We start from the raw sequence: 22,822 nt of genomic DNA, 5'->3' as shown, positions 1-22,822 counted from the left end.
TGGGCCCGCCCGGCCTGTGATGGCACGGAGAGACTCGGCCTCGGTGGCCCCGGTGGCTCTGGGGCAGGGCCAGCTCTGTTGGCTGGGGTTCGGCTGTCGGGGGGCCGTGCCCATGGCCAGGCAGATGGCCCGGGATTTGGGTGCGGGGGAGGCCGCCGCAGACAGCTAGTGCCTCTTCGGTAAACACAGCAGAGGCCCAGGGGCCGTCGGGCCAGAGCGGAGTTAAGCCGATCCTAAAAGAAATCCAGGGGCAGTCAAGCAAGAACGTGTGTAAGACAGAAGCAGCTGACGTTCGGCCTGACAGCCTGTGGCCGGAGCGGCGTATGGCTGGCAAGGGAAGGGCAGCGGGGCGCGGGGCCCCTCCTCAGAGGAGGACGGCCTCGCTGGCCTCCAAGGGAGGTCCTTACCTGGAGAGAAGTGCGGCCTTTCTCTGGGCCTACTCCTGGTTCGCCGCCAGATTTCGGCAAGCCCGCCTCGGTTGCTAGTATCTGTCAAAGTGGGCTAACGATAGTACCTTTCGTCATGGGGCCGTCGGGGAGGGAATGAGAGAGTGCGCATGCAATGCCCGGAACGGCGGAGCTGGTGGCTGTTCTGTCACTGGCGACTGTCCCTGTGGGGGGGGGGGGCCCACTGAGCAGCGGGCCGGTCTACAGAGCCTGCAAGGGAAGCTGGATGTCGGCGTGGTGCACCCGTGGGGTCCCTAGAGACGAGCCCACGGCACCTCCTGGGGGTCACGGGGTCCTGGCTGTGGGGTCAGCCCCTTGTGTGGGACGCACGCACAGACCCTGGGCCTCCAGCCTCTCAAAGGCAGCGCTGAGAGCTTGAAGCAGTGTGTCGTCACAGCAGGCGCCGAGCACAGTGGCCTCTCTCCGCCTCAGTCCTGGCCTGCTGGTCCCGCAGGGCTGCTGGGCGCATCCGATGGGCTGCGGGCTGGGATGCCCCGCGCCGTGGGGAGGGACTGGCACAGGGACGAGGCTTTTGGCAAACTGGGACTGGAGCCGTCGGCAGGAGGCGTGGGCAGGGGTGAACCCCATGCTGGTTTGTCCGCCTTGCCCTTCCTCCTTCGGGGCCAGCTGCACCCCTGAGTTGGGTTCCAGCAAAGCCCCCTTAAGGCCTGCCTTGTCCAGGGGTGAGGTTCCTGGGACCCTGGCTGGGAGCTCGTTCTGGTAACGCTGTCACTCTCAGCGGCCTCGGCAGGCTGTGGCGTCTCGGGTCCCTGGAGCCGGGAGGTGGGGAGATGCCCGCCCTGGGCTGCGCTTGGACCCGGACTCACTGGCTGGCCCCCACCATGCACGCCTGCACAGGGACGGCCCTGGCACATCTCTCACTGTTCCGCCGGTTGACTCTGTGCTTTTGAAGCTGCTATTCACTGTCCAGTGGAAGCCACCCACATGGTCTGGAGTCCACTTGGCTCATCTTTTCTCCCTCCAAAGCCTGGGAGTAAGAAGCAGGGCTGGGCAGTGAACGCGATGCTAGCCCAGCCACAGGTTGCAAAGAAAGCAGAGAGCTGGAGGGCAGGAGGGCCCCTCTCCCTGAATTTGCCTCTCCCCTGTGACCTGCCCTCCCGGGCCTGCGAGCAGCTTAAACCCAAGTCCCAGGCTCCAAAGCCATGGGGCTGGGCCTCTCACTCACCTCTGGAGCGCCAGGGTGAAGCAAAGGGACATCTGTGTGGGTCTGGCAACCACCGGGCCCCCAGCTCCTTGGCCCTCGGCTCACCGCTGAACGCGGGCTGGTTAGGTGCCAGGCCTTGTGCTCGCGAAGCCCTCCCAGTCTGCCTGCCCTGTCCAGCCCGGACCTCCCGGAGCTCCTCACCAGCCCGGCTACTGAGGGCAGCACAGCTTCTGGGGACCTCTCTCCCCAGGCCCCTGGGCCTCCTTTCCTTCTTGTCTTCACTGTCCCTCTTCTACCCTCTCTCCCCTCTCTTCCTGCCCCATTTCCCCGGCCCTTGGCGCACAAGGGCTGAAGCACAGGACCTTGTGGAAGCCAAGGCCAGGAATGGGCTTTTCCTGGAGCCCTTTCCGCCCCAAAGCAGGCCGCCCGTGCCCCCTGGGAAGAGCAGCGGCCCCTCCGGGAACAGGCTTCACGACACGACCACCGCTCACGAAGGCGGCTCATTGGCACGGGCGCAGCAAGAACAATACCATGGCCAGAGAACTAAGCAAATGTCCGTGTGCCCAGGACACGGCAGCACTGGGCAGCTGGGGAGCCAGACGGCGCCGGTCCAGGGCCTGGCGCTGGCCCTGCCCCTGGGGGACTGTGGGCAGCCTCTCCCTTCCTCCTTCGTAAGATGGCCCCGTGGCCGAGCAGCCTCGTGGGCAGCGGTGAGGCCCACTGCACGCCCGACTCTGCGCTCAGGAGGCGGCCGTGGCCGGGCTGCTCCATCCAAGCATGTGGCAAAGGGACAAGCTATGGGACAAGGACACTCCGCCCCGGGAGGCAAAAGCTGGACCCTGCTGACCGGTCCTTGGCCCTCCTCTGTGGTCAGCCCGCGCGTCCCTCCTGGCCCGGGGCAGGAGTGGGGCCTGCCGGGACAGAGGAGTCTGCAGACGGCTCCTGCAGCCTGGCCAGGGGCCGGGGGCTCAGGGCTGCGCCCCGCCCACTGCAGCCCGGCGGCCCGAGGGTTTCATCCTGTCCTCATGCCGTAGGCCGGGGGCTCCGGTGGCCCCGGGCCTCGGTCTGCCGCCGCTTCTTCAGGCTCTGTCATCACCGCCGCCTGCACAGCCTTAACTTGCCAAACCAAGGCCAAAACCATGCGCAGATTCTGAGAGACGCTCCAAGCTGGGCAGGTATGAAGCGCCTCCCTCCAACCGAAACCATCAGTTAAGAGTTGAAAGCACCAGGTTGTCAGGGCCCCGCCGGGTGACTTGCTGTGACTGCCTGCCCCGCCCACTCCCGCCTCCCCAGCCTCGCCGACCTCGGTCCTCGTCCTCGGTCCGGGGCGACCGTGGCCTCCGCCGCCTGCGTGGGGGCCGCAGGCTGGGCTGGCCTTGACTCCCCAGACCCAAGACTGGCGGAACCAATATTTCAGTTTTCTCCTCTCTCTTTTCCTCCTGTGTTCTGGGGTTTTATCTTCCTTTCCATGTTAATCTGTTTTGCTGGGTTTCTTCTTGGGGTTCTTCTGGCCACTCTACTGAGAAACCAGCCCCAACAACTAGCTCACCCAGAGCCGCCGCCGGCCCAGCCGCGGCCCAACCAACCAACTCGATCCCCCAACTACACCAAGGCCACAGCAAGATCACCCCCCAGACGCTGTCCCCCTGGTGTCTGCTTCCAACTCTGGATTAATTCGAGGATCTCCTCGTCCTCGGTTAATGTTTCCCAAAGGAATGCGTGCACCCTCCCACCCCCGCTGGTGAAACCGAATGAGACCCCGGTAGAGAACTCTGCATGGCCCGTGGTTCCGTGTAGACGTGTTGGATGGTGGTGCTGCCCCCACCCCCTGCGTGCATGGTGCATGTCCTCTCCATGGGCTGGAGCCCCTCGGGGGGACTTTGCTGCCCCATCCCAGGGCGGCCCTCGGAGGGGTGGGGAGGGTGGGCAGCACTCCCCGCCCGCCCTGCCCACCCTGTTCTGCCCCAGCCTGCCTGCGTGTGGAATGAAGTAAGGAGCGTGTCCCGTTTGTCCTGCGGGTTCTCCCATCTCCATCCCTTGGTGGCGTGGTCGGCCACGTCGGCGGGCCTTTCCTTTGCTTGGTGCGCTGTGTCGGTGGCCGCAGGGAGCAGGGGCCCCGGGCACTGCCAGCCCTCACCTGCCTCTCCGCTCTGTTGCAGAACCGCATGCACGAGTCCCTGAAGCTTTTCGACAGCATCTGCAACAACAAATGGTTCACAGACACGTCCGTCATCCTGTTCCTTAACAAGAAGGACATATTTGAAGAGAAGATCAAGAAGTCCCCGCTAACCATCTGCTTCCCCGAATACACAGGTAGACAGTCCCTGTCCCGGCAGGGACAGCAGGAGCCTGGGAAGCTGCTTCTGGCCACGCGCATTCCTGGGGGAGCCGCCCCTGACCTAGCTCGGTGCTCTGAGGAGGCACAGCATTCTGTGAGGAAGAATCCAGCACAGAACAAAAGACGGGCCTCCCCCGCACCTCCCCCACCCGCTCCCCGAATGTGCTGTAGGGAGGCAGGCCGAGCGGTCAGGGGGAGCCCGGCTGGAATCCTGGTTCTGCCGTGCACGAGCTGTGGGAGCTCGGCTCCCTCTTGGAGGCTATAAACACTGATTATCAGCGAGGTGACAGCACCAGGGCGACAAGGGGCTTAAAAGCTGGGGCTTCGAGTCAGGCACCCGAGGGTCATGCCCAGTTCTGCCACTCAGAGCAGGTCACGTAATCCCTGGGATTCTGCGGCACTCTCTCAGGACTTGCTGTGAGGACAAAGTGTGCTAAGGAGCATGGAGAACTTAGCATGGCAACTGGCACATAGTAGGTGCTCACTGCGCACTTGCTGGGACCGTTATCGTTGTGATTGTAACTAACAGGCACCGTAACAACACCTCCATACAGGCTCTTACACGCGGGGAGTGGCCCATTGGCTCTGACAGAGCTTCTCAGGCAGTAAAGACCCAGGGCTCCCTGCAGACGGGCTGAGGAGGTCAGGACCTCCTCTGTTAATGTTGCCATGGTTTCCCCAACTGTGGGATGTACGGGCAGTCAGGGAGGACAGCCTGAGCAGGGCCCCATGCACCAGGAAAGGTGGCCCACCGACTTTTCCAGATGGCCAGAGTCTGGCCAGAGAGGAGAGTGGGTGGAGAAGTGGGCCTCCCCAGCCTGAACAGGCCCCGGCCTGGAAAGTACAGGGCAGGGGCAGGGCCCCAACAAGGCGGGCCTGTCAGGGGAGCCCCCAGGCTGAACCCCACTTCCCTGAGAGTAGATGTGGGGGTCATGACTTGGGGCCAGGCAAGCAGTATTGTCTCCCCCACCCCCCCGCACGAGGCCAGGCTGACTACCCCAGAGGCCAGGCCCCCAGTAGCATGCGACTAGAGACGGACAAAGCCCTCATGCCCACCAGTCAGCCTCCTCTTAGCAACGAGTTGGGGGTTTGTGGATCCCGCCCTGGTGACCTGGGCTGGGGCCTGTGGTACAGCAGAAGCAGGCAGGACGGGTCGGTCACCACGGCTGGTTTGGGGCTGAGGAGGTCTGAGTGATGACCTGTAGGTCCCAGGGACACTCTCCCTCACCTCCAGCCCCGATTCCAGAAGGAGCTGTGGTCTGGTAGACCCTCAAGGCCAGGCCCATGTGCCCATGTGCCTGAGGGGCTGGGACCCCCTTCCACATATGCCCCTTCCAGGCTTCCACCCCAGCCCCGCACTGTGGCTCTAAGATCCAGCCCCACTGCCTGCCCTCAGCCGCTGGTGGCGGCCCCAGTGTGCCTGGGCCCAGACTGCTGGAGCCCGTGGGGGCTTTAGTGCAAAGCCGGGGGTCCTCTTCTCCTTCTCCCCGGACAGCAGCTGATCTCCCGAAACACCTGTCCCTGGGCTCGCCTGGGAACCGGGCAGCGTGGCACTCCCCAGGCCAGCCACAGAGCCAGGCAGCTGTTAATCCCTGGTAGCGAACGGGAGAAAGGCAAGGGTGAGAAGGATTGGGGGAGGCCAAGGCGGCTCGTGGGCGCCCAGTGACGGCCAAAGGACGGGACATGGGGAAGACAGGCCTGCAGGCCGGGTCAGCCCGGGGCCCGCCTTCTCCGAGCAGGACCCACAGTACGAAGGAACACTTGCAGCGGGAGTCAGTGGGTGCAGATTCAAAAGGAAAATAGGAGTTTCATGAAACAAGACTCACCCTTGATACAGATGAGGCACCGTGAGTTTGGATATTTTGCTTCGTTATTTTCAAACTGGACGTGGACCGCCGACTTGATTGCTCAGGCCCCTGTTGGCTTAGCTGGGCCGTCACGCTCCCCGCCCCCATCAGGTCGTGCCCCCGGGTTGTCGCGGGGAGGCCCGGGGCTTCAGCGGCCTCGCCTCACCGGCCCCACACCTGGTCTCTCCTCCAGGCCCCAGTGCCTTCACAGAAGCCGTGGCTTACATCCAGGCCCAGTATGAGAGCAAGAACAAGTCTGCCCACAAGGAGATCTACACCCACGTCACCTGCGCCACCGACACCAACAACATCCAGTTTGTCTTTGACGCCGTGACGGACGTCATCATTGCCAAAAACCTGCGGGGCTGCGGCCTCTACTGAGCCCCTGCCTCACCGCCCCCCCCCGCCCCCCGGCTGCCCACCTCCCTGCCTGGCCTGCTGCCCCACCCCTCCCCTGGAACCAGAGCGCCACCACCGCTCACATCGATCTCTGCACTTGACAGTGAAGCACCTGCGGCGGGCGCCAAGGAGGGAGGAGGGCACAGCCTCCAGGGGCCGCCCCTCCCCCAGACGTCAGAACACGCGGTAACGCGGGGGCCGGGCAGGGGGGCTGAGTGGCCTCCGCTTCATCTCTGAGTGTTTGGTCCTGGGCGGGGGGACAGTGGCCGCCGTTTGGCCCGAAACGGGCATGCACTACACTTGGTAACTCATACTCAAAGCCCCGGGGTCTCCTCCTATGTGTGGGTGGCTCTGGGGGGCACGGTGCTGGCCGGGGTGGGGCCAGCAGGAGCCACTGCCCAGCCTTTTCTGGGATCTGTCTGGTCGAGGGCAGCTCTGTCACCAAAAGCCAGGGTGGGACCAGCCCAAGCACGTAGGGGTCCCAGGGCTCTACCTTGGCGAGTGCCTCCCTCCTCCTTCCACCTGGATCTCAGCCCCCAGGCAGAAGCCCTTTCTAATCTGGACCATCCTTCCTTGCACACCTTTGGAGGAACCCCATCCCTGGCTCCTCACAGGTCTGGAAATGCTTCTGCGACAGGTATTGCAAAGGCACGTGGTGGATGGTGGGAGGGGTCGAGTCCTGCGCCCGGCTCCGGTGTCGTCTGGGATGGGGGCCTAACCCAGTGCTTACAGGCTCAAGGGTGACCCATTCACTTTCTCCCAGCACCTGGGTCTCGGGCAGCGGCTCCAGAATGTGAGTAGACGTGCTTTTCCTTCTCAAGTCACAGTGAATCCAGCTCAGCAAGGGCAGGCACGGCCCCCTGGGCCCCGTGTTTTGAGGTTGGGGAGGCCCAGGGGAGGTGTTGATGTGGCTCCTGCAGCCGAGGCCTTGGAGCAGAAACCAGAGTTTGTGCAAAGCTTGTGCTGTCCAGACCTCAGGGGCAGAGGAGGAGCAAACCGAGGCTGGAATGTGCACTGCGAGGGGGCCCAGGCTGGCTCAGACGCATACCCAGCGCCCCCTTCTCTGGAGAGAGGGTCCTAGGATGCCTGGGAGGGGCTTTGCTACAGAGGTTCCTGAGCAGGCAGGGGTGGGTGACTCTGGGAACTTCTCGGGCAATCAGCACACCTCTTTCTCACACCCAGGAGCCTCGGGGGGGCCAATGCCACCAGCCAAGGCCACAGGCAGGCCCCGGGGGCTCGTATGGCAGGCTCGGGAATCAGATGTGCCCCTGGAGGGGCCTCTGGCTCCTTCCTCCAGCCCTCTGCTCTCCCAGCCTCCACTCTGGGCTCTGCTCCTGGACACCCAGTGTGGCCCCCTGGGCTGCCCCAGAGCCAGGAAGAGCCCCGTGGCGACAGCTCTGGGCTTCTCGGTTCCAGCAGCCCCGGAGCTCTGGCTGCACGGGAGGCCCACCGGCGCCCTCCAGCCCCCCACCCCCACCCTGGGTGCCAAATGCCTCCTGGGAGGAGCGCCACCGGTAAGCCCCCTCCTCACCGGGCTCTGAGTGCCGCACCCTGGCCTCGGGGCAAATCACAGGGCTGCCGGGCTGCAGGAAGGGCCCCACCAGCCCGAGGGCACTTCAGTGTTGCTTGCCTTGCTGTGTGCGAGGCCCCCGGGCACTGACGCGGCAGAGGACAGCGCCGAGAGCCGGTGGTCTCCATGTCCTGCCACAAGCGGTCGGGGCCGATGAGGCCACTCTGCCCAAGAGCAAAGACATAGTGGGTATTTTCCGGCATTCACACTCTGGGCGTGGTCAGCTGCGCCCCCAGCTCGCCCCGGGAGCCCACACTCACAAGCAGCTACCCAGAGGGTCGCTTGGCCAGCCCCACCTCTGAGGCTCGTGGCCCTGGAGGTGGGAGCCCCTGGCCGCCCGGGGCCTTCCGGTCCTTCTGGGCCCCCGGGCTGCCCTGCTGCCTGCAGTGCTCCCGCTGTCCCACCCCCCGCCGCAGGGGTCCCGCTGTCTAGGGGGAGCCCACAAGGAGAGGATGTCCCGGATGAAGGTCCCTCCCTGTCTGCTGCGTCTCCCGTCCATGTCGTTCCCAGTGGCGCCACCGTGGGGAGGGATGACGGAGGGCGACACATGAGTTTTGGCTCCGTCGGGGGTGTGGGTGTGCGGGGAAGAGGTTGAGAGTGTGAGAGACCAGATTCTTGTCCACGGCGGCTGCGTGCTTGTCCCCAGAAGGACGATGCTTAAAGTCTGTGAATGGCTCTGAGAGGGCTAAGGACAAACTGGATTTCTAGGAGGAGCGCCTTTGCCAAACCCGTGACAATTGTGCTTGCTGTCTAGATGCCTGTGGGCCAGTTCTGTGCCCCGCACCGACTGCCCTCCCAAAAGCCTGCTCTTGGCTGTCCTGCTGAGAACTGGCAGGTCCCCAGGGGTCTCCAGCCTGACTAGGGGGAGTGGTGCCCGAGGCCCAAGTAGGAGCTCAGGTTAACCTGTGCACTCCGGCCTGAGGAGGGTGTGGGCTCTGCCCCAGGCCTGAGCAGGACAGCTGTGACACTCTGGGGTCCTGGGACATTTTCCATGAAGGCTTTAGAAGCCAGGGGCCCTGGCCCCTTCCTCTCCCCTCTCGGGGCCTATAGCCGTGTGCCCCGACCCAGGAGTGGTGGCAGAGCCCCGGCAGAAGGCCACCCCCGCCTCTCCCAGCAGCCCAGCTCCACACCCCGCTGCGGGAACCGGAGATACCCGGGCCCTCCGCGACCATCCGGGGCAACAGTGAGTCTCCCGCGGTGGGGGGGCGGGGGGGGACAGCAGTTGCAAGGGACCCCCCCCACCACGGGACCCCTCATAGGCAGGCTGTCTGTAAACCCCCAACGGGGAAGGCCGGGGAGTCCTGTCTCCAAGGCCCTTCCCTTCTGCCACATGAGCCCAGCAAGGAGGGGCCGCCCCCAGGGTGTTCAGTTACCCCATTCTGCAAGTTTTTCCTGCCCACCCCCGCCCCCGCCTCCCTTCTTGACCCTCCCTCTTTCCCACCCCCCCCACCGCCTCACTCAAGAGTGCTTCTCAACCCTCTTGGTAAGTTCACCCCCCACAGTCCCGACTCAGCCCCTGCTCCAGACCAGGTGGGGGTTGGTCCAGCCCCATTTGGGAAGTCAGGCTGCATCTGTTCTTCTCCGAGCTTCTGGGAGTTATTAGGGGCACCTGGCAGCTCTCGGGCACAGAGGCCCGAGGCTCCGGCTCTGTGGCCCCATAGACTCAATCTGGGGTGTTCCCCCAGGTCAGCGCCCAAACCTACAGCAGCCCAGGGCACAACACACAGACCAGGGAACAGGGCCATGCTGGGAGCTGCCGCCCCTGACTCCCCACCCCGCAGTGAGGCCAGTCCGAGCCACTCTGCCCAGAGGCCTTCCCTCTGGGGGCTCGGGGCTCCGACAGACCCGGCCCCAGCCAGACAAACACCCCTGTCAAGAGAGGGGAAGGCTGGGAGAGAAGCACATGGGGGCCTAAGTCCTGGGCCCTCTCATCAGAGATGGGGAGGGGGTAGCTCTGGAGGGGAAGTGCGCAACCCGGGGCCCAGTGCTCCAAGACCACCCGCGGGAGCGCACAGCACTTCTGTGACCTGTTCCCTCCCCGCCTCCCCACCCCCATCCCTCCTGCCTCCACTCTTCTCCTGGCCCATGCTCACCCCTCCCAGGCCTCCTCCCCATGCTCCCACCCCCATCCCAGGCAGAGGGGAGCCGGCCACCTCCCAGCCCCGCCGCCGCCCACCCCACATTAACTGTAATTTTGTAAGAAGAGTGACTTGTTGGTTTAATAAATCTCTAGTTACTGTAAGAATTTATTGGCTGCCGTAATGCATTTATTAGTGACCCGCCGTTCATAAAGAGTGCTAGCTTTCTCCAGCGCCAGCGTGATGTGTTGCGTCAGCACCCACATGACACAGGTCCCCATGCTCCGGCCCCGCCGGTCCCAGGGTCAGGCCTGCGGGCCACCTGGCCGACGGGCACACGCTTCTGGGGGCGGCTGGCCTGACCCCGCTGACCCCTTGGGATGGTCACGAGCCCACCTTCCTGTCCTAGCGTGCTTGGTGCGGCCCCTCCCCCCCACCGCCCTGGGGGACACAGCGGCCAGGCGCTCTCCTGTGGCTGCCTTGGGGGGGGGGGTTCCGGGGGCCGGGGACAGGAAGGCAACTTCCGGTGGGAGTGGGAGGGCGTGGCCATCGCCTGGTTGTGATCTCTGGCTTTCTCTTCTCTCAAGTGCTGTTTTCTCCATTTGGCATACACTCCTGCTTCTGCTTGCTCCGGGGAAGCTCGCAAGGACAAGCAGGGCTCCGGGCTCACGGGTGGTGGGTTCTGGTCCGCGTGCGGAGGGAGGGCGGTCGGGCCTGCGGGTGTGGAGGGGGCTCAGTGCCGGCGCCTCCCCTCCCCACAGTTCTCCCCGAGGCTCCAGGATCAGCCTTCCTCCAAGACCCTTTCCACAAAACCGGGTCCAACTCTGCAGAGCGCCTCTTCCCCCTGAAGACCTTTTCAGTGTGCACACTGTCCCCTCAACTAGACTGTGAGCTCTCAGAGAGCAGGACTTGAGCTGGTCGTTCCCACAGCCTCCCAGCAGCCTCCCAGCAGAGGCCCCCACACACAAATCCAGTTGGTGCTGCTGGGCAGAGCAGGTGCATGCACGTGCCCTGCAGCCCTGGGCAGAGAGGCCTTGGAGCGGCTGAGCCTTAGCAGAGTGGACGTGTGGGGCCCAAGTGGCTGGCCCCCACTTCTCCTGCAAGCCCTCGGGCCAGCCCGTATGCCAAAGGGACGCAGTCCCCGCTCGGCTCAGGTCACCCTGGTGATCCCTTCTGGTCCTGGGAGTGCTCCAGCGTATGTCCCCGCCACATCCCCCAGTGTCTGAAGACCAGAACGATGCTCGGGACAGTGGTGCAGTGGACTTGGGAGCCGGACTCTGGCTGTGGGCTTCCAGCTCCTGGTGGAGCAGCTATGGGACCAGGCGGCTCTGTGTAGCGGGAGGCCCTTTCCTAGTGAGTCCTTTCCTAGCGTCTGTCCTCTGCCCCCCAGAGGTGGCGCCAGGAGCCTGAGTGTTCCCAGCCCTCGGCCTTGGGCCTCCACCCATCCTCATCTGAACAGCCCCGGGGAGCCTCCCTGAGTGCAACTGTGCAGGCGGCGGGCCGACTTTGGGGGTGCTGAGAACAGAATGTGCCAGTTGAGGCTGGGAGGGTAACAGGATCATAGGTGTTTACTGAACTGGTTTACAGAGCAGGACAAGGCCGTTTCCTGCAGCTCGCAGAGGAGCTGAGAACCACGCTAGTGTGCAAGCTCCCAAGGGGCAGCTGAGCATCTGTTCCAGCAACTGGCCTGAGCCGTAAGAATAGGTTTTGGGGCTGGGAGACCCTTACAGGTCATTGGGGTAATAATGCCGTCATGGAAGAGGGGCTGAAGATGCGCAGAACTGGTCGTGACCCTCTTAGGACTTATTCCTCTAAAGGCCACAGACCGCTCGTCTTGGCTGGACAAACCCATTTGGTGTCATAAGCTCTGGCTCTGGCCCAGAGCCGGGCCCACGTCTCTGCTCTTCTGGGCCCCCGCTCTGTCGGCTCTCCCTCGTCCTTCAGGGTTGATGAGGCTAAATCGCGTGAGGCAGGTGAAGCGCTGGGCTTGGTGCTCAGCAGAGCGGGGCCCAGTGACCAGTAGAGGCCACCCCACCATCGTCCTCACCCGCCCTCCACTCACAGAGGAGGGCGGCCACGGCCATTCAGCCGACCATGCACTCAGCGGCAGCCCTGGCTGGGCCCCGGGGAAGGGGCTGACCCCGACGCCACCTCTCTGCAGTTACTTGTCTCAATCTTCTTAAGGGAGGAACAGCGTGGCCTGGAGTTACCCATGGAGCTGGGTTTGGAATGGATAAGTTCCCGAGGCGAGGACAGGCTCCTCGGGGAAAATGAGTGGCTGTCCCTTCCCCTGGGAAGGTACATTCCATGGAGGAACCACCTTCCCATGCAGAAATGTCTTCGCTCACAGAGACACATGCTCCCCTGCATTGCCAAGAAACATTACCCAAGTTTATGTGCTAGACACCCCACCGTAGAATGAGCCAGTCCTTGCCCAGGGCAAAGGGCCGCCCCCCTCAGGCTCTGCTCTATTGGGAGTGGCCACCACAGTCACTCCTTTGCTAAACAGATTTGTGTGTGCAAGACAGTACTTCACGTCTGCCTTGCTTCAAACTCCGTGCAGTGTCAGACGTGGCTGAGTCTGGCCCAGCCAGAGGAAGTCTGGCCAGACCCCCAGGGCCCCCTGCCTGGCGGGGAGCCTGGGCAGGACCATCTCCCCACAGTGGTGGCCCCCAAGGATGCTGGCCAGAGCCTGGAGTGACTTCCCCTCTGTCCCTCACCACTCCCAAAGGACATTTCCACCCACAGATAGGGCCCCTGAGGAAAGACTGGGCCGGAAGTGCCGCAACCCAGCTCTCGGGCTCAGTCCAGCACCGCCTACCCCACCCCTACACACCCGCCCATGCAGGGAGACTGTCCGGTGGCTGGGTCTCAGTCCAGGCTCTGCCATTAGCCCCGGGACAACGGTGTAGACCGGCCCACGCCGGGCTGAGCGGCCCTGTGCTGTGACAGGTCGCGTTTCTACTGTCACCTTCGGAGGAGGCCTGGGGGCCCAGGAGCGCCCGCCTGAGCTGCTGAGCACCCCCGTTCCTCCCTCTCAAAACCTAATTCTCTTCTCTTTCCCTGTCTCCATGTCTGTCCCTCCCGCTGTCTGTCTGGCTCTCTTTCCCTCCCCTGGGGCTGCAGAACCGCATGCACGAGTCTCTCATGCTCTTCGACTCCATCTGTAACAACAAGTTCTTCATCGATACCTCCATCATTCTCTTCCTCAACAAGAAAGATCTCTTTGGTGAGAAGATCAAGAAGTCACCTTTGACCATCTGCTTTCCTGAATACACAGGTGGGTGTCGGGGAGGCCCTGCCTCTGCCCATGGGCTCGGGGCCGGGCTGCCTGGCCTCCGCCCCAGTCCTGCAGGGATGCCGAGACACACAGTAGGGTGTGGCCCGGTTGGGCCCTTCCCAGGGCCTTCCCAGGGCCCTTCCCGGGCCGGGTGGGAAATGGACCCTCCAGATCCACTGGTGTTGCAGTCACGTGACTCGAGAGCACCCTGGCAGGAATCACGAGGCAGGACAGGACCACAGGCTTCCCCTTTCATCTTGCTCGCCCTCTAGAAAAACTCTCCTGCCTCCCGCAGGCTTGCCAGTGGCCTGCCCTTAGCCCTGCACTGGCAGGCTGCGGGGCCGCACAGCACTTTGGCATGAATTCGCAAGCGTGGGCACATAGCCTGGAAGGCGGTCCAGGCTGCTTTTGAGCCCCGAACTGCTTGGGTGCGTGGTGTGCAGCACTCCTGCCTGTGCCCGGCCCGGGCCCTCCACCCCTCCCCCATCACACCTGCCCCCCCTGCCCCCCATCCATCACCCCACCACCCCTGCTGTCCCCCTCTTCCTATGGCCCTGGCCTTTTCCTCACTTCAAACCACTCCAACTCTCTGCAAGCCTCCTCCATCCCTGGCTGCCTCTCTCCCGCCTTCTCTGGCGGGGCACCTTCTCTCTCATCAGGCTCCCGGGAGGATGCGTCACAGAGCCCCATGCAGAAGCTCCTTCTGAAGGGGAGGATGAGGTGTCAGGCCATCTCTAGCAGCGGACGGAGGGCGGCTGCTGTAGGATGGCCCGGCTCTGGGCTGCTGGTGAAGGCTGGCCAGCGCTGGTGGGGTACCAGAGCCCAGCCTTCATCCCTCTGGGGACTGGGAAGCTTCTAGTGGCCCTCAGGGCGGCAGTAGAGGAGGATGTCCTGTCACAAGTTGGCTCTGCCGGGAACCCACACACTGACAGCCCCAGAGGGAGATGGGCCTGGACTCAGCTCCCAGGGCTATACAGGTCCCCGAACCCAGCCGGGTTGCAGAAGAGACTATGAGGAAGAGGCAGCCCCCACCCTTGGGTGGGGAGGAGGGCCCATCAGCCTGTCCCCTCCCTGATGCTCAGCACTGCCGGCGAATCCGCAGGGCCTGCCCATCCGGGGCAGAGAGTGAGGGTGGGCGCGGGCTCCTAGAGCCAGAGCGCCTGCTACTGCGGGCAAACCGATCAGCCGGGCACAAGGCTGCCCACGCTCGGGGTGGCCGTGTGGGTAAATGGAAGGAACAGAGCCAGTTGCCGGGCATACTTACCGCTGGCTGTCACTGTCCTCGTGTTACTCAGAGGATGAAGACAAAGAAAGGGGGAACCGGCCATGGAGACTAGAGGGAGTCCAGGAGGGCATGGGGCGAGCCGGAAAGGCCTGGCCCCCAGCTACCCCGGGGCCAACGGGGGCCCTGCCTGTGGGCGGCCTGGCTGCAGTCTGCTCTCATCAGACACTCCTGACCTCCCCCAGCCTCAGCTGAGGCCCATCAGGACCAATTCAGGTCCTTAGAAAGTTGTGGTGACCAGAGAGTGGCTTGGAAGCCACCAGCCCCAGCAGGCCTCCTGAGGCCAGTGCTACCCTTGCAGGGCAGGCTCGACCCTCAGGCTCTTCCTTGTCCCCAGGGTCCAGCCCCACGGGAGCCCAGTCTGGGGCCTGGTCTGAGGACTGGTCAGTCTTGGTGCCGGGGAGTATAGGGCTCTGGCGCCCCCGGAGAAAGCCTGAATTTGAGAAACATGGGTGTTTTCTAGGGCCTCCAGAGGAATCCAGCTTGAGTTCAAACCACCCCCCCACGAAGGATGACCAATGGTCACTGACAGAGTGGTGCCATGGGGCACCATGGCCTGTGGGACACAGAACAAGCTATGGGGCAGGGGCCGGGACAGGGGGCGGCTGGGTGTGCAAGGGAAGCGAGAAGGGATGGCTGGATGCTGCAAGGGTACTGACTCCGCAGACGCTATGAAGCCACAGCGGGGCACCCCCGCCATCTGGGTGGGGCGCCCCCCGCGGGCTTCTCACCTCCATCAGCGCCCAGTCTTGGCGCTCTCTGGCCAGGAAGCTCCCTGATGGGATCCACCCCGGGGCTGAGTCTAGTCTTCGAGCTGCCAATGACTTGATGTCTTTGCCACACTTGCCCCTCCGGGCTCTCCTGCTTTTGGTGCCGAGAGTGGGGTTGAGAAGGGGCCTCTGCCCTGCCCCCCACCTCAGAGACCTCCCCACCCCCTTACCTTTGACACCTCCTCTTCGCTAATCTGGCTACAGAACCGCCAGAGCCCCCGTCTGCCCCCGTGGCTCAGACCTTCCGGCTGGAGAGTGGACCAGGGTGGGCTAGGGGAGGGGGGGAAAGAGCCGATCGCTTCCGTGTTGGCCAGATCCCAGCTGCGCTTGTGAAAATGGGGCATCTTCCTTTGATGGGGCTTTTAGGCGATTCCGTGCTGGTCCACCTTCCATGGTCATGGACGGCTGTCTGCAGGGCAGAGCCACAAAGGTTTGGGTTGTAGCTGGTTGGAAAACTGTCCTTATCAGGCACTGGCCAGGACCCCAGGGGACAGCCAAGGGATTGTGGAGGGTAGCGGAGCCAGATACACACAGCAAGCCCCTTAAGCTTCCCAGCCAGGGGAGAGCACTGCTCCCACACCCCAGCCCTGTCCAGGGGCTTCAGCTCGTCACCCGCCACGGTCTGGGATGCCACGAATCCCAGGGCACCCCCTTCCCGGGAGCTCCTTCCATCAGACTTCCCTGTCCCGGTTTAGATCACAGATGAGTGTGGGGACTGGCAGCCCCGGGCCCCAGCCTCAGTGTGCTCGCCTGGAAAGCAAAAGGGGTGATCTGTGGCCCTTGCCCTCCCAGGGCTCCTGGGCAGATCCACTGTGGAAACAGTCAAAGGCCTTACAAAGGCAAGAGCCAGGCAAGAGCTAAGCTGACGTGGTTTTGACATGAAAGATGCAACCACGCCCGGAACCCCACAGCCCGCACCTCGGCAGGGAGGGGGTTCCCAGCCCCTCTCCCCAGCCCCCCTGCCGCCGCGGCTCTCACCGGGGCCTCTCCCCTGTTCTGTCTTGTTGCAGGCCCCAATACCTACGAGGACGCGGCCGCCTACATCCAAGCACAATTTGAAAGCAAAAACCGCTCGCCCAACAAAGAAATTTATTGTCACATGACTTGTGCCACAGACACGAATAATATCCAGGTGGTATTCGACGCCGTCACTGACATAATCATTGCCAACAACCTGCGGGGCTGCGGCTTGTACTGACCCCTTGTCCTGTATAGCAACCTATTTGGTAATGATCGCAGCACTCCCAGAGAGGTTTGCGCGCGCGCGCACACACACACACACACACACCCCACTAACAAATGCAAGTTGGCAAATAAACTTTAAAAAAAGGCATAACAAGACCTTATATATATACAAATATATATGAAAAAAATTCTTTTTAGTTTGTATTAGAAAGAGCTTCGGACAGAACTGACCACCCTCCCATAGATAGATCATCGGGGGTTTTCCGGGACAGCATGTACGCGTGCACACGCGCTCGCTCACACGCACGCGCGCACACACGTCGTGATGGGGGTCCTGATTTGGGAGTCCATCCTTTTAAGAACAGCCACGTGATTTTACTCTGAGACCCATTTCTGTGAGCAGAGGGAGAGGCAAAGAAAGGCCTGGCATGAGTCCGGCCTCTCTGCCCCTGGCCCGCCCCCCAAGGCTGCGTGGTCTCAGTTCTGTCCTGCTCTCACGCAAATTCCAAAGCCCTTCAAAAACTGGCCAATACCCTAAACCTCTCCCTACCCTCTACTCCCAACAACAGGAAAACTAAGGATGCTTCTCTCTTGGGTGGCAATGGTTGTTAATTTCAAGAATTTAGAAGAATCGTTGCTCTGGCCAATCCACTGTCTCCTGAGTTTTCTTTATTCAAAGGCGAGAGTTGGAGGAACAGGAGACTTGGCCTGCTTTCTAGAAGCAGCTGAGGGGAGGGAACATTGAGACCATGGCTGCAATTCACCTGCCGAGTTGAAGCCAGCCCCCTGGAGAAGAGAAGGGCCCGGAGGGAGCAGGGGGGAGGTGAGAAGGACAGCGGTGGCCCGGGGAGGGCCGGATTAATGTAGGCCTGACCAGAGTCAGGGTCCTTTGGGGTGAGGCCTCCCAGGGGGCCTGGGCTGGGCTCCCCTGGAGTTCTTGATCCCTCCGGTGATGCTGCCCCATCTTGCCCTACGCCAACATTATTAAAAATATTCTAGGGTTTTTTGGGGTTGTTTTTTTTTGTTGGTTGGTTTTTAAAATCAAAGAAAATGGTCAGACTGGACCCCCTTATCTCTCTCTCTACAGACTGCTTCACGGACTCTTTGCTGTTGACGTTGATCTCCTGGTAGCATGACCTTTTGGCCTTTGTAAGACACACAGCCTTTCTGTATCAAGCCCCTGTCCAACCTACGACCCCAGAGTGACTGACGGCTGTGTATTTCTGTAGAATGCTGTAGAATCTGGTTTTAGTTGAGTCTTTACATTTAGAATTTGAAAGGAAAAAAAAGAACATTTCTCATGTGCTTTGTAGCTTAAAAAAAAAAGAAGAAAAAGGAAAACTCACCATTTCATCCATATTTGTCTTTTTTTCTCTTTTTTTTTTTTGGAAATAAAGCAGCATACACAACTGCACCCGCACCCCCACCCATCCCTAGTGTAGAGGGGGCCCCAGTGCACCTGCAGAGGTGCCACCTGTCTGCCCGCCCCTCTTAGGGGCTCAGGTTCTGGGGAGCATGCTCAGGCTGTGTTTCCCAGAGTGCCCCCACCCCCACCCCCCAAGCCAGCCAGCCCCAGGCTCACTCCAGGTTCACCTAGAAAAGCACAGCTCTCACTGGCCAGTAGCTGCCAAAAAGAGTCCTGATCAAACATATAAATAGAGCCCTGTAGAAAATGATTCTCCCGCAACCTCCTTTCTACAGATTCCCTTTATGATTTGTTTCTTTTCGTTTTAGTTTTTGTTTCTTGTCCTGATGAGCACTCTGTATCACATACCAGATCAGCTTTCATAGTCTTTGGGAAACGGGGTTGTGGATTTTTTTTCCTTTGACATTTTTGCTTCGCAGTCTCTCGGATGCTCCCTTTGTGTGTGTGCGCCCCTTTCTGCCTTCTCCTTTGTTTCAGTGACCTGTGTTCGCTCCTTCTCATGTGGGGATGTTTGTGCTGCAGATAAAAAGAACAAAAAAAAAAATTTTTAAATACCACATGATGGAAAAAAAAACAAAAAAATTTTAAAAACAGATGGAATGTAGTGTTTACATGAAAGCCAGTTTCCATGATCAGTCCTATGTCATTTCTACTTTGACTAGTATCCAAACCCCCAACCTCTTCACGGTGTCACTTTTCAGATTTACTATTTGCTGAAGAAGACCAGTCACGGCCATTTCAGATAAAGAGGAGGTGAAAAGACAAAACACACAAAAAAAATTAAAAATACAGAAAAAAAAAAAACTTGAAAAAAAGGAAAAAAAAAAAAAGCCCACGGGTCTTTCTAAGCCTTTCTATTCCCAATCGGTGAGGTTTCTGTGATATCTTACACACTGCCAGTCTACTTCTCTAATGGAAAATTCATGTGTAGCTCAATAAAGAGAATGTTTGTCTGTATTCCTGAGTCTCTCACCCTCGGGCTTCATTCTGACAGGAGGGAAGGAGGGATTTGACTGGGCCCCAAACACGGGGAGGCTGGCGGGTAGGGCTGCAAGTGCCAAATAAGGATCTTCTCCCCCCACCACCACCCCGGGCCTTCTCTACATCCACATCCCCCCCACACCCCCGCCCCGTGCCGCCCCCCACCCTGCCAAGGGGAGCCTGCTGAGCTCAGCCACCTGGGAGCAAGGAGGGCCATGGAATGCGCTGGCCATTCCCACCTGCAGAGGCCCCCACCCCGCCTCTCCTTACTCAGCTGGTTTGAGGAGAGGGTGGAATTGAGGACTGGAATGGGGGAAAAAAAAAAAAATGGGTGGGGGTGGGCAAAGCAGGTAATTCCAAACTTTCTGCTAAGATAGGGTCTTATTTCTTCTGCACCAGTGGTTCCACTGAAGTGGGAAGCTGGTTGGTTGGTCCTAACGAATAAGGCTAAGTTGCCTGGGCCTCCTGCACCCAAGGGGTCAATATCCATCCACCTGGACATCTTTAAAAGCCTCCCGTACTGCGCCTGGCTGCCAGGGGGCCCACCGCAGGCTGAACACGCAGGGTAACCGAGATCGGCTCAGCCTGGACTCTCTGCTCCTCCAGGCTGCCGGCCTTACCCCCCCCCCCCCCCGATCCCCTGGCTCGCCAGGTTTGTGCTCTAATAACCAGCAAACTGCTTGAGACTGGGAACTGGAGGGGACCCAGCCAGCAAAGTCCTTGTAGCATGTCCACGGATCACTTCTTAGCCAAGCAGTCAGCGTGACAGCCATCTAGGGGGACAGGAGGGCCGTGAAGAGGTCAGTTGGTTGACTCCTCTCCGCACACCAACAAATGGGAGTTACCAGCCGGGAGGTGCTCCCACTAGCAACCCCAAGGGTCTTTTGAGTTTAGTGGGGGTTGCGGTAGAGGTCCATACTGTCGCACAGAGCTAGGAGTAACAAGAGGCTAACTCTCCCTGTTGTAAAGCACAGGTCGGGCACCCTTGCCCTTCCTCAGCCGGGCTGCACCTCCCCTTCCCCTGCTTTTCCCACCAGCAACCCTCACCCCGACCTGCCTGCAGGGGAGGCCCCCCACCATCCGCGGTGACGGCAAGGTCGCACTCACGGTCCACAACTGGATGACGTGACACTGGTCTGGGGGGCAAACCAGGATGCAGACACAAGGTCAAAGAACGCCATGACTCTGTCTACCTGAAGTTCCCTAAAAACAAGCCGTATTCTAGCAGCGCTCTTTCCTACTTTTCAAATGAGTTTTGTAGGTAAAACAAACAGGTCTCTGCCTTATCCTCCTTAAAATGGAAGTCAGGAAGCATTTTGGGGGAAAGAGTGCAGGGAAAGACAAGTCAATCAGAACCAGGAGCAGGGGGGCGGAACCTTGGCCTCACGGTTTCTAGAAGCTCCACGGGTGACTCTGATGCGCAGTCGGGTTGGAACTAACACGAGCAGGGGTGATGAGATGAGAGATGGAGGTTTGCGGGCGATGAAGGGCGTCAGGGCAGGCGGGCGGAGGTTACCGCTTGACACACTGGTCCCAAGGCGGTGGCTCCCTGCACGCGCTGGGCCCTGCCCGGCGGAGCGCTCAGCTCGCCCTCCACCCCCGACCGCGGCTGCTGCTGAAGGTAAGAGAGCACACGGTCTACACGGCTCCGGCGGGAAATCAGGTCCGGGTGGCCACCTGGACACTAGGATCTCTACCAGCGCAGGGAAGCCATCCACGAGGACCACCTTTCTGTGGTTCATAAAAGCCTCAAAATCTGGGGCGGGGGGCGGGGCGGAGGGGTGCAGGACTGAGGAGAACCTAAAATGTCAACATAGAAAATGGAGGGAGTAACAGGGACCAATTCCAAAAGAGCGCAGGGAGGGCAAGGGCAACTCCGCCGCCACTCCCCACAGGCCCTGCTCTCAGCTGACAAACCTGAGCCCGCAGCCCGGCCGAGCACAGACCAGGCGCCCGCGGCCTGCACACAGCCGCCACCCGGGAGGTAGAGCGGGGTGGGAGCCGCCGCCCCCCACCCCCCCAGTGTGGCAAGACCCTGGCCTGGCCTCCTGCCACCGCCTCGGTCCCAGATGCCCCCAAGAAGTGACAAAAGCCAAGAGACTGTATGGTGCCCAGGATCTTTTACTATCCAGGTACAAATTCTAAGGGTGCATTTAGGACTTCTCTTCTTGGGTCATTTAAGCAACGGATGGCGGGTCTCTGCTTTGATCACGGTCGGATTGCTTTATTCCAATGTCTCAACACCCTCTAAAATGGTCTCCAAGCCATTCCCTCTTTTCACACATTTGAAACCGAAGAACGCACAGAATTAGGGTCACCTTAATGTGTGCAACATGCAGGGTGTATGGACGGGGAGAAAACCCTCCAACGGAAAACACAGTGGGACCCAATTCTGGCCCTTCTGAAAGAAACTGCCTTAGCTTCCAGCCACACACAACACACTAGAAGAGTTTGCGTTTTTATTATTGTTTTACAATAAAAACAAATAGCTATGGTCTCAGCAAAACAAAACCAATTTTTTTTAAAAAATCACAGAAATCTACTAACAGCATTTCAAGGTAAGGCTTTTGAAAGATTTATTCAAATAAATTATCTTGGCCTAAGCATTTACTCATCACTCTTTTCAATTACTTGTCAACATTCCAAAAACTTTAGTTGTGTAAAATACATTTAAACTTTGCCAATAATTTTAAATACTGGGTTCTTCCCCAAAGGACTACCATAAAACTATGCTTTAAAACGTCAAAAAAAAAACAAAAACAAAAACAAAAAACTGAATCCAAGAGGACATAAAACCGAACTATGTAGCCTGTGACTGCATGTTTCAAATCCCGAAAGTTAATTTGTGTGAAGAATTTGAAGAACAAGTTCAGGACCTGGGTCTGGTCCGAGGGAGGTGGACTTAACATCTTACCTTTCTGTTTAATGAAACCAACAGGAGCAAAGTGATGAAAACAAAGAGCTCCAGGGAAGATACAAAAGAGATCTTTATTTCTCCAAGAAAGCCCTCCAACTGTGACTGGCCCATTTTGTAAGGCCCTCCTTTTCTCTAAGGACCAAACCCACAGACTTCGGCATCACCTCATTTACTTGCCCAAGGAATTCAAACTGTAACCCAAAGCTTGCTGCTCAGCCCCCATGTCTGGGGTGGGGGGCTGTGACCTCCCGAGCTGGGGACAGACACGCAGGGGTGCTCGTGAGCTGCCAGAGCACCAGCGTTAGCGGGTCAGGGCTCGGCGGGCAGTCCCCGATGGACTGGGACACGGCAGGCCACCTCCTCCCACTCTACGGCCCCGGCCTTTCCCCTCCTCTGCTCCACCTGGCAAACCAAGAGTCACTTTTCCAAGATGCCCCGCCGGCCTGGGGCTCCACGAGCCTGGAGCTCTGGCGTCGGGAGCGTTTTGAGAGCAGCGGTCAGGCAATCAGACGTACCCGGCGGAGGAGTCGGGCCCGGGCCGCACAGCCCACGTGGCTCCTTAGGAGCCCTGCCCCCGGCCCGCCTGCCAGAGTTGGAGCTAAGGACACCAGCGGCCACAGTGCCCTCTCCGAGCGGCTGCAACCCAGGAATCAGAGCTGCTGGCTTCGGGGGTCTCTAGCCACCCTGTTCCTCTCGGTCACCCCACCCCTAAGAAGTCCAGTCAACGCCAGAAGAGATCATGCCTCAAATTAAAATGTGCAGGGTTTCTAAAGGGAAGAGAAATGTCACATAGAAAGTATTACAAAAAGGATTAAGTTTGTCAGCCGTCCGAACACTATTAGACCACATGCTTTATACAGCACAGCGCGGCCAGGCCGGGCCTGGGCGGCAGTGCTGCCGGAGGCCGTGGAGGGGGCGGCGAGCGCGCACTAGGAGGTCTGCTGCTTCTGGAGCCTCCGCTCGGCGGCCGCGGCCAGCATCCTCCGACGCAGGGTCACGGGGTCAGAGGTCATGCCCTCTGACGGGAGGCAGCTCTCGGAGGCTGAGTCAACTTCAGAACTTCTGTTCAGGAAACGCCTACAAAGCCCAAAGGACTTGCGTGAGGGGCGAGGGAAGCTCCGGAACACAGACCCGCAGA

The 22,822-nt window shown here is 60.4% G+C and overlaps 2 protein-coding genes across 6 annotated transcripts in view; one reads left to right on the top strand and one right to left on the bottom strand.

Moving 5' to 3' along the window:
* The window catches only part of GNAO1 (G protein subunit alpha o1), a 170,536-nt gene extending 151,791 nt beyond the window's left edge, over nucleotides 1–18,745 (top strand). Inside the window, exons 7-9 of one of the 4 annotated variants that reach the window (XR_012375765.1) lie at nucleotides 3,771–3,924; nucleotides 5,990–8,948; nucleotides 9,451–10,010. Coding sequence is in view for 3 of the 4 variants with exons in the window: in XM_025852425.2 (XP_025708210.1) it covers nucleotides 12,970–13,123; nucleotides 16,186–16,373 (342 nt within the window). In the remaining variant the exon portion in view is untranslated. Of the gene's footprint in view, nucleotides 1–3,770; nucleotides 3,925–5,989; nucleotides 10,011–12,969; nucleotides 13,124–16,185; nucleotides 16,402–17,447 lie in introns of those variants that run through there. The other 3 variants (XM_025852425.2, XM_073884401.1, XM_025852422.2) reach the window with 3 other exon arrangements.
* Nucleotides 18,746–21,212: 2,467 nt separating this feature from the next.
* Nucleotides 21,213–22,822, bottom strand: part of LOC112809088 (cleavage and polyadenylation specificity factor subunit 5) — a 68,329-nt gene continuing 66,719 nt past the window's right edge. For both annotated transcript variants that reach the window (XM_073884399.1, XM_025852431.2), the window contains one exon: nucleotides 21,213–22,761. In XM_073884399.1, the coding sequence (XP_073740500.1) occupies nucleotides 22,614–22,761 (148 nt within the window). In that variant the 3' untranslated portion in view covers nucleotides 21,213–22,613. The remainder of the gene's footprint in view (nucleotides 22,762–22,822) is intronic.

The sequence above is a fragment of the Callorhinus ursinus genome, unplaced genomic scaffold, assembly GCF_003265705.2.
Source record: "Callorhinus ursinus isolate GAN/ISIS: 27379988/994484 unplaced genomic scaffold, GSC_fseal_2.0 scaffold56, whole genome shotgun sequence".
Classification (NCBI taxonomy): domain Eukaryota; kingdom Metazoa; phylum Chordata; class Mammalia; order Carnivora; family Otariidae; genus Callorhinus; species Callorhinus ursinus.
Note: the sequence above shows the minus strand (reverse complement) of the source record. Positions and strands in the feature narration are given on the sequence as shown.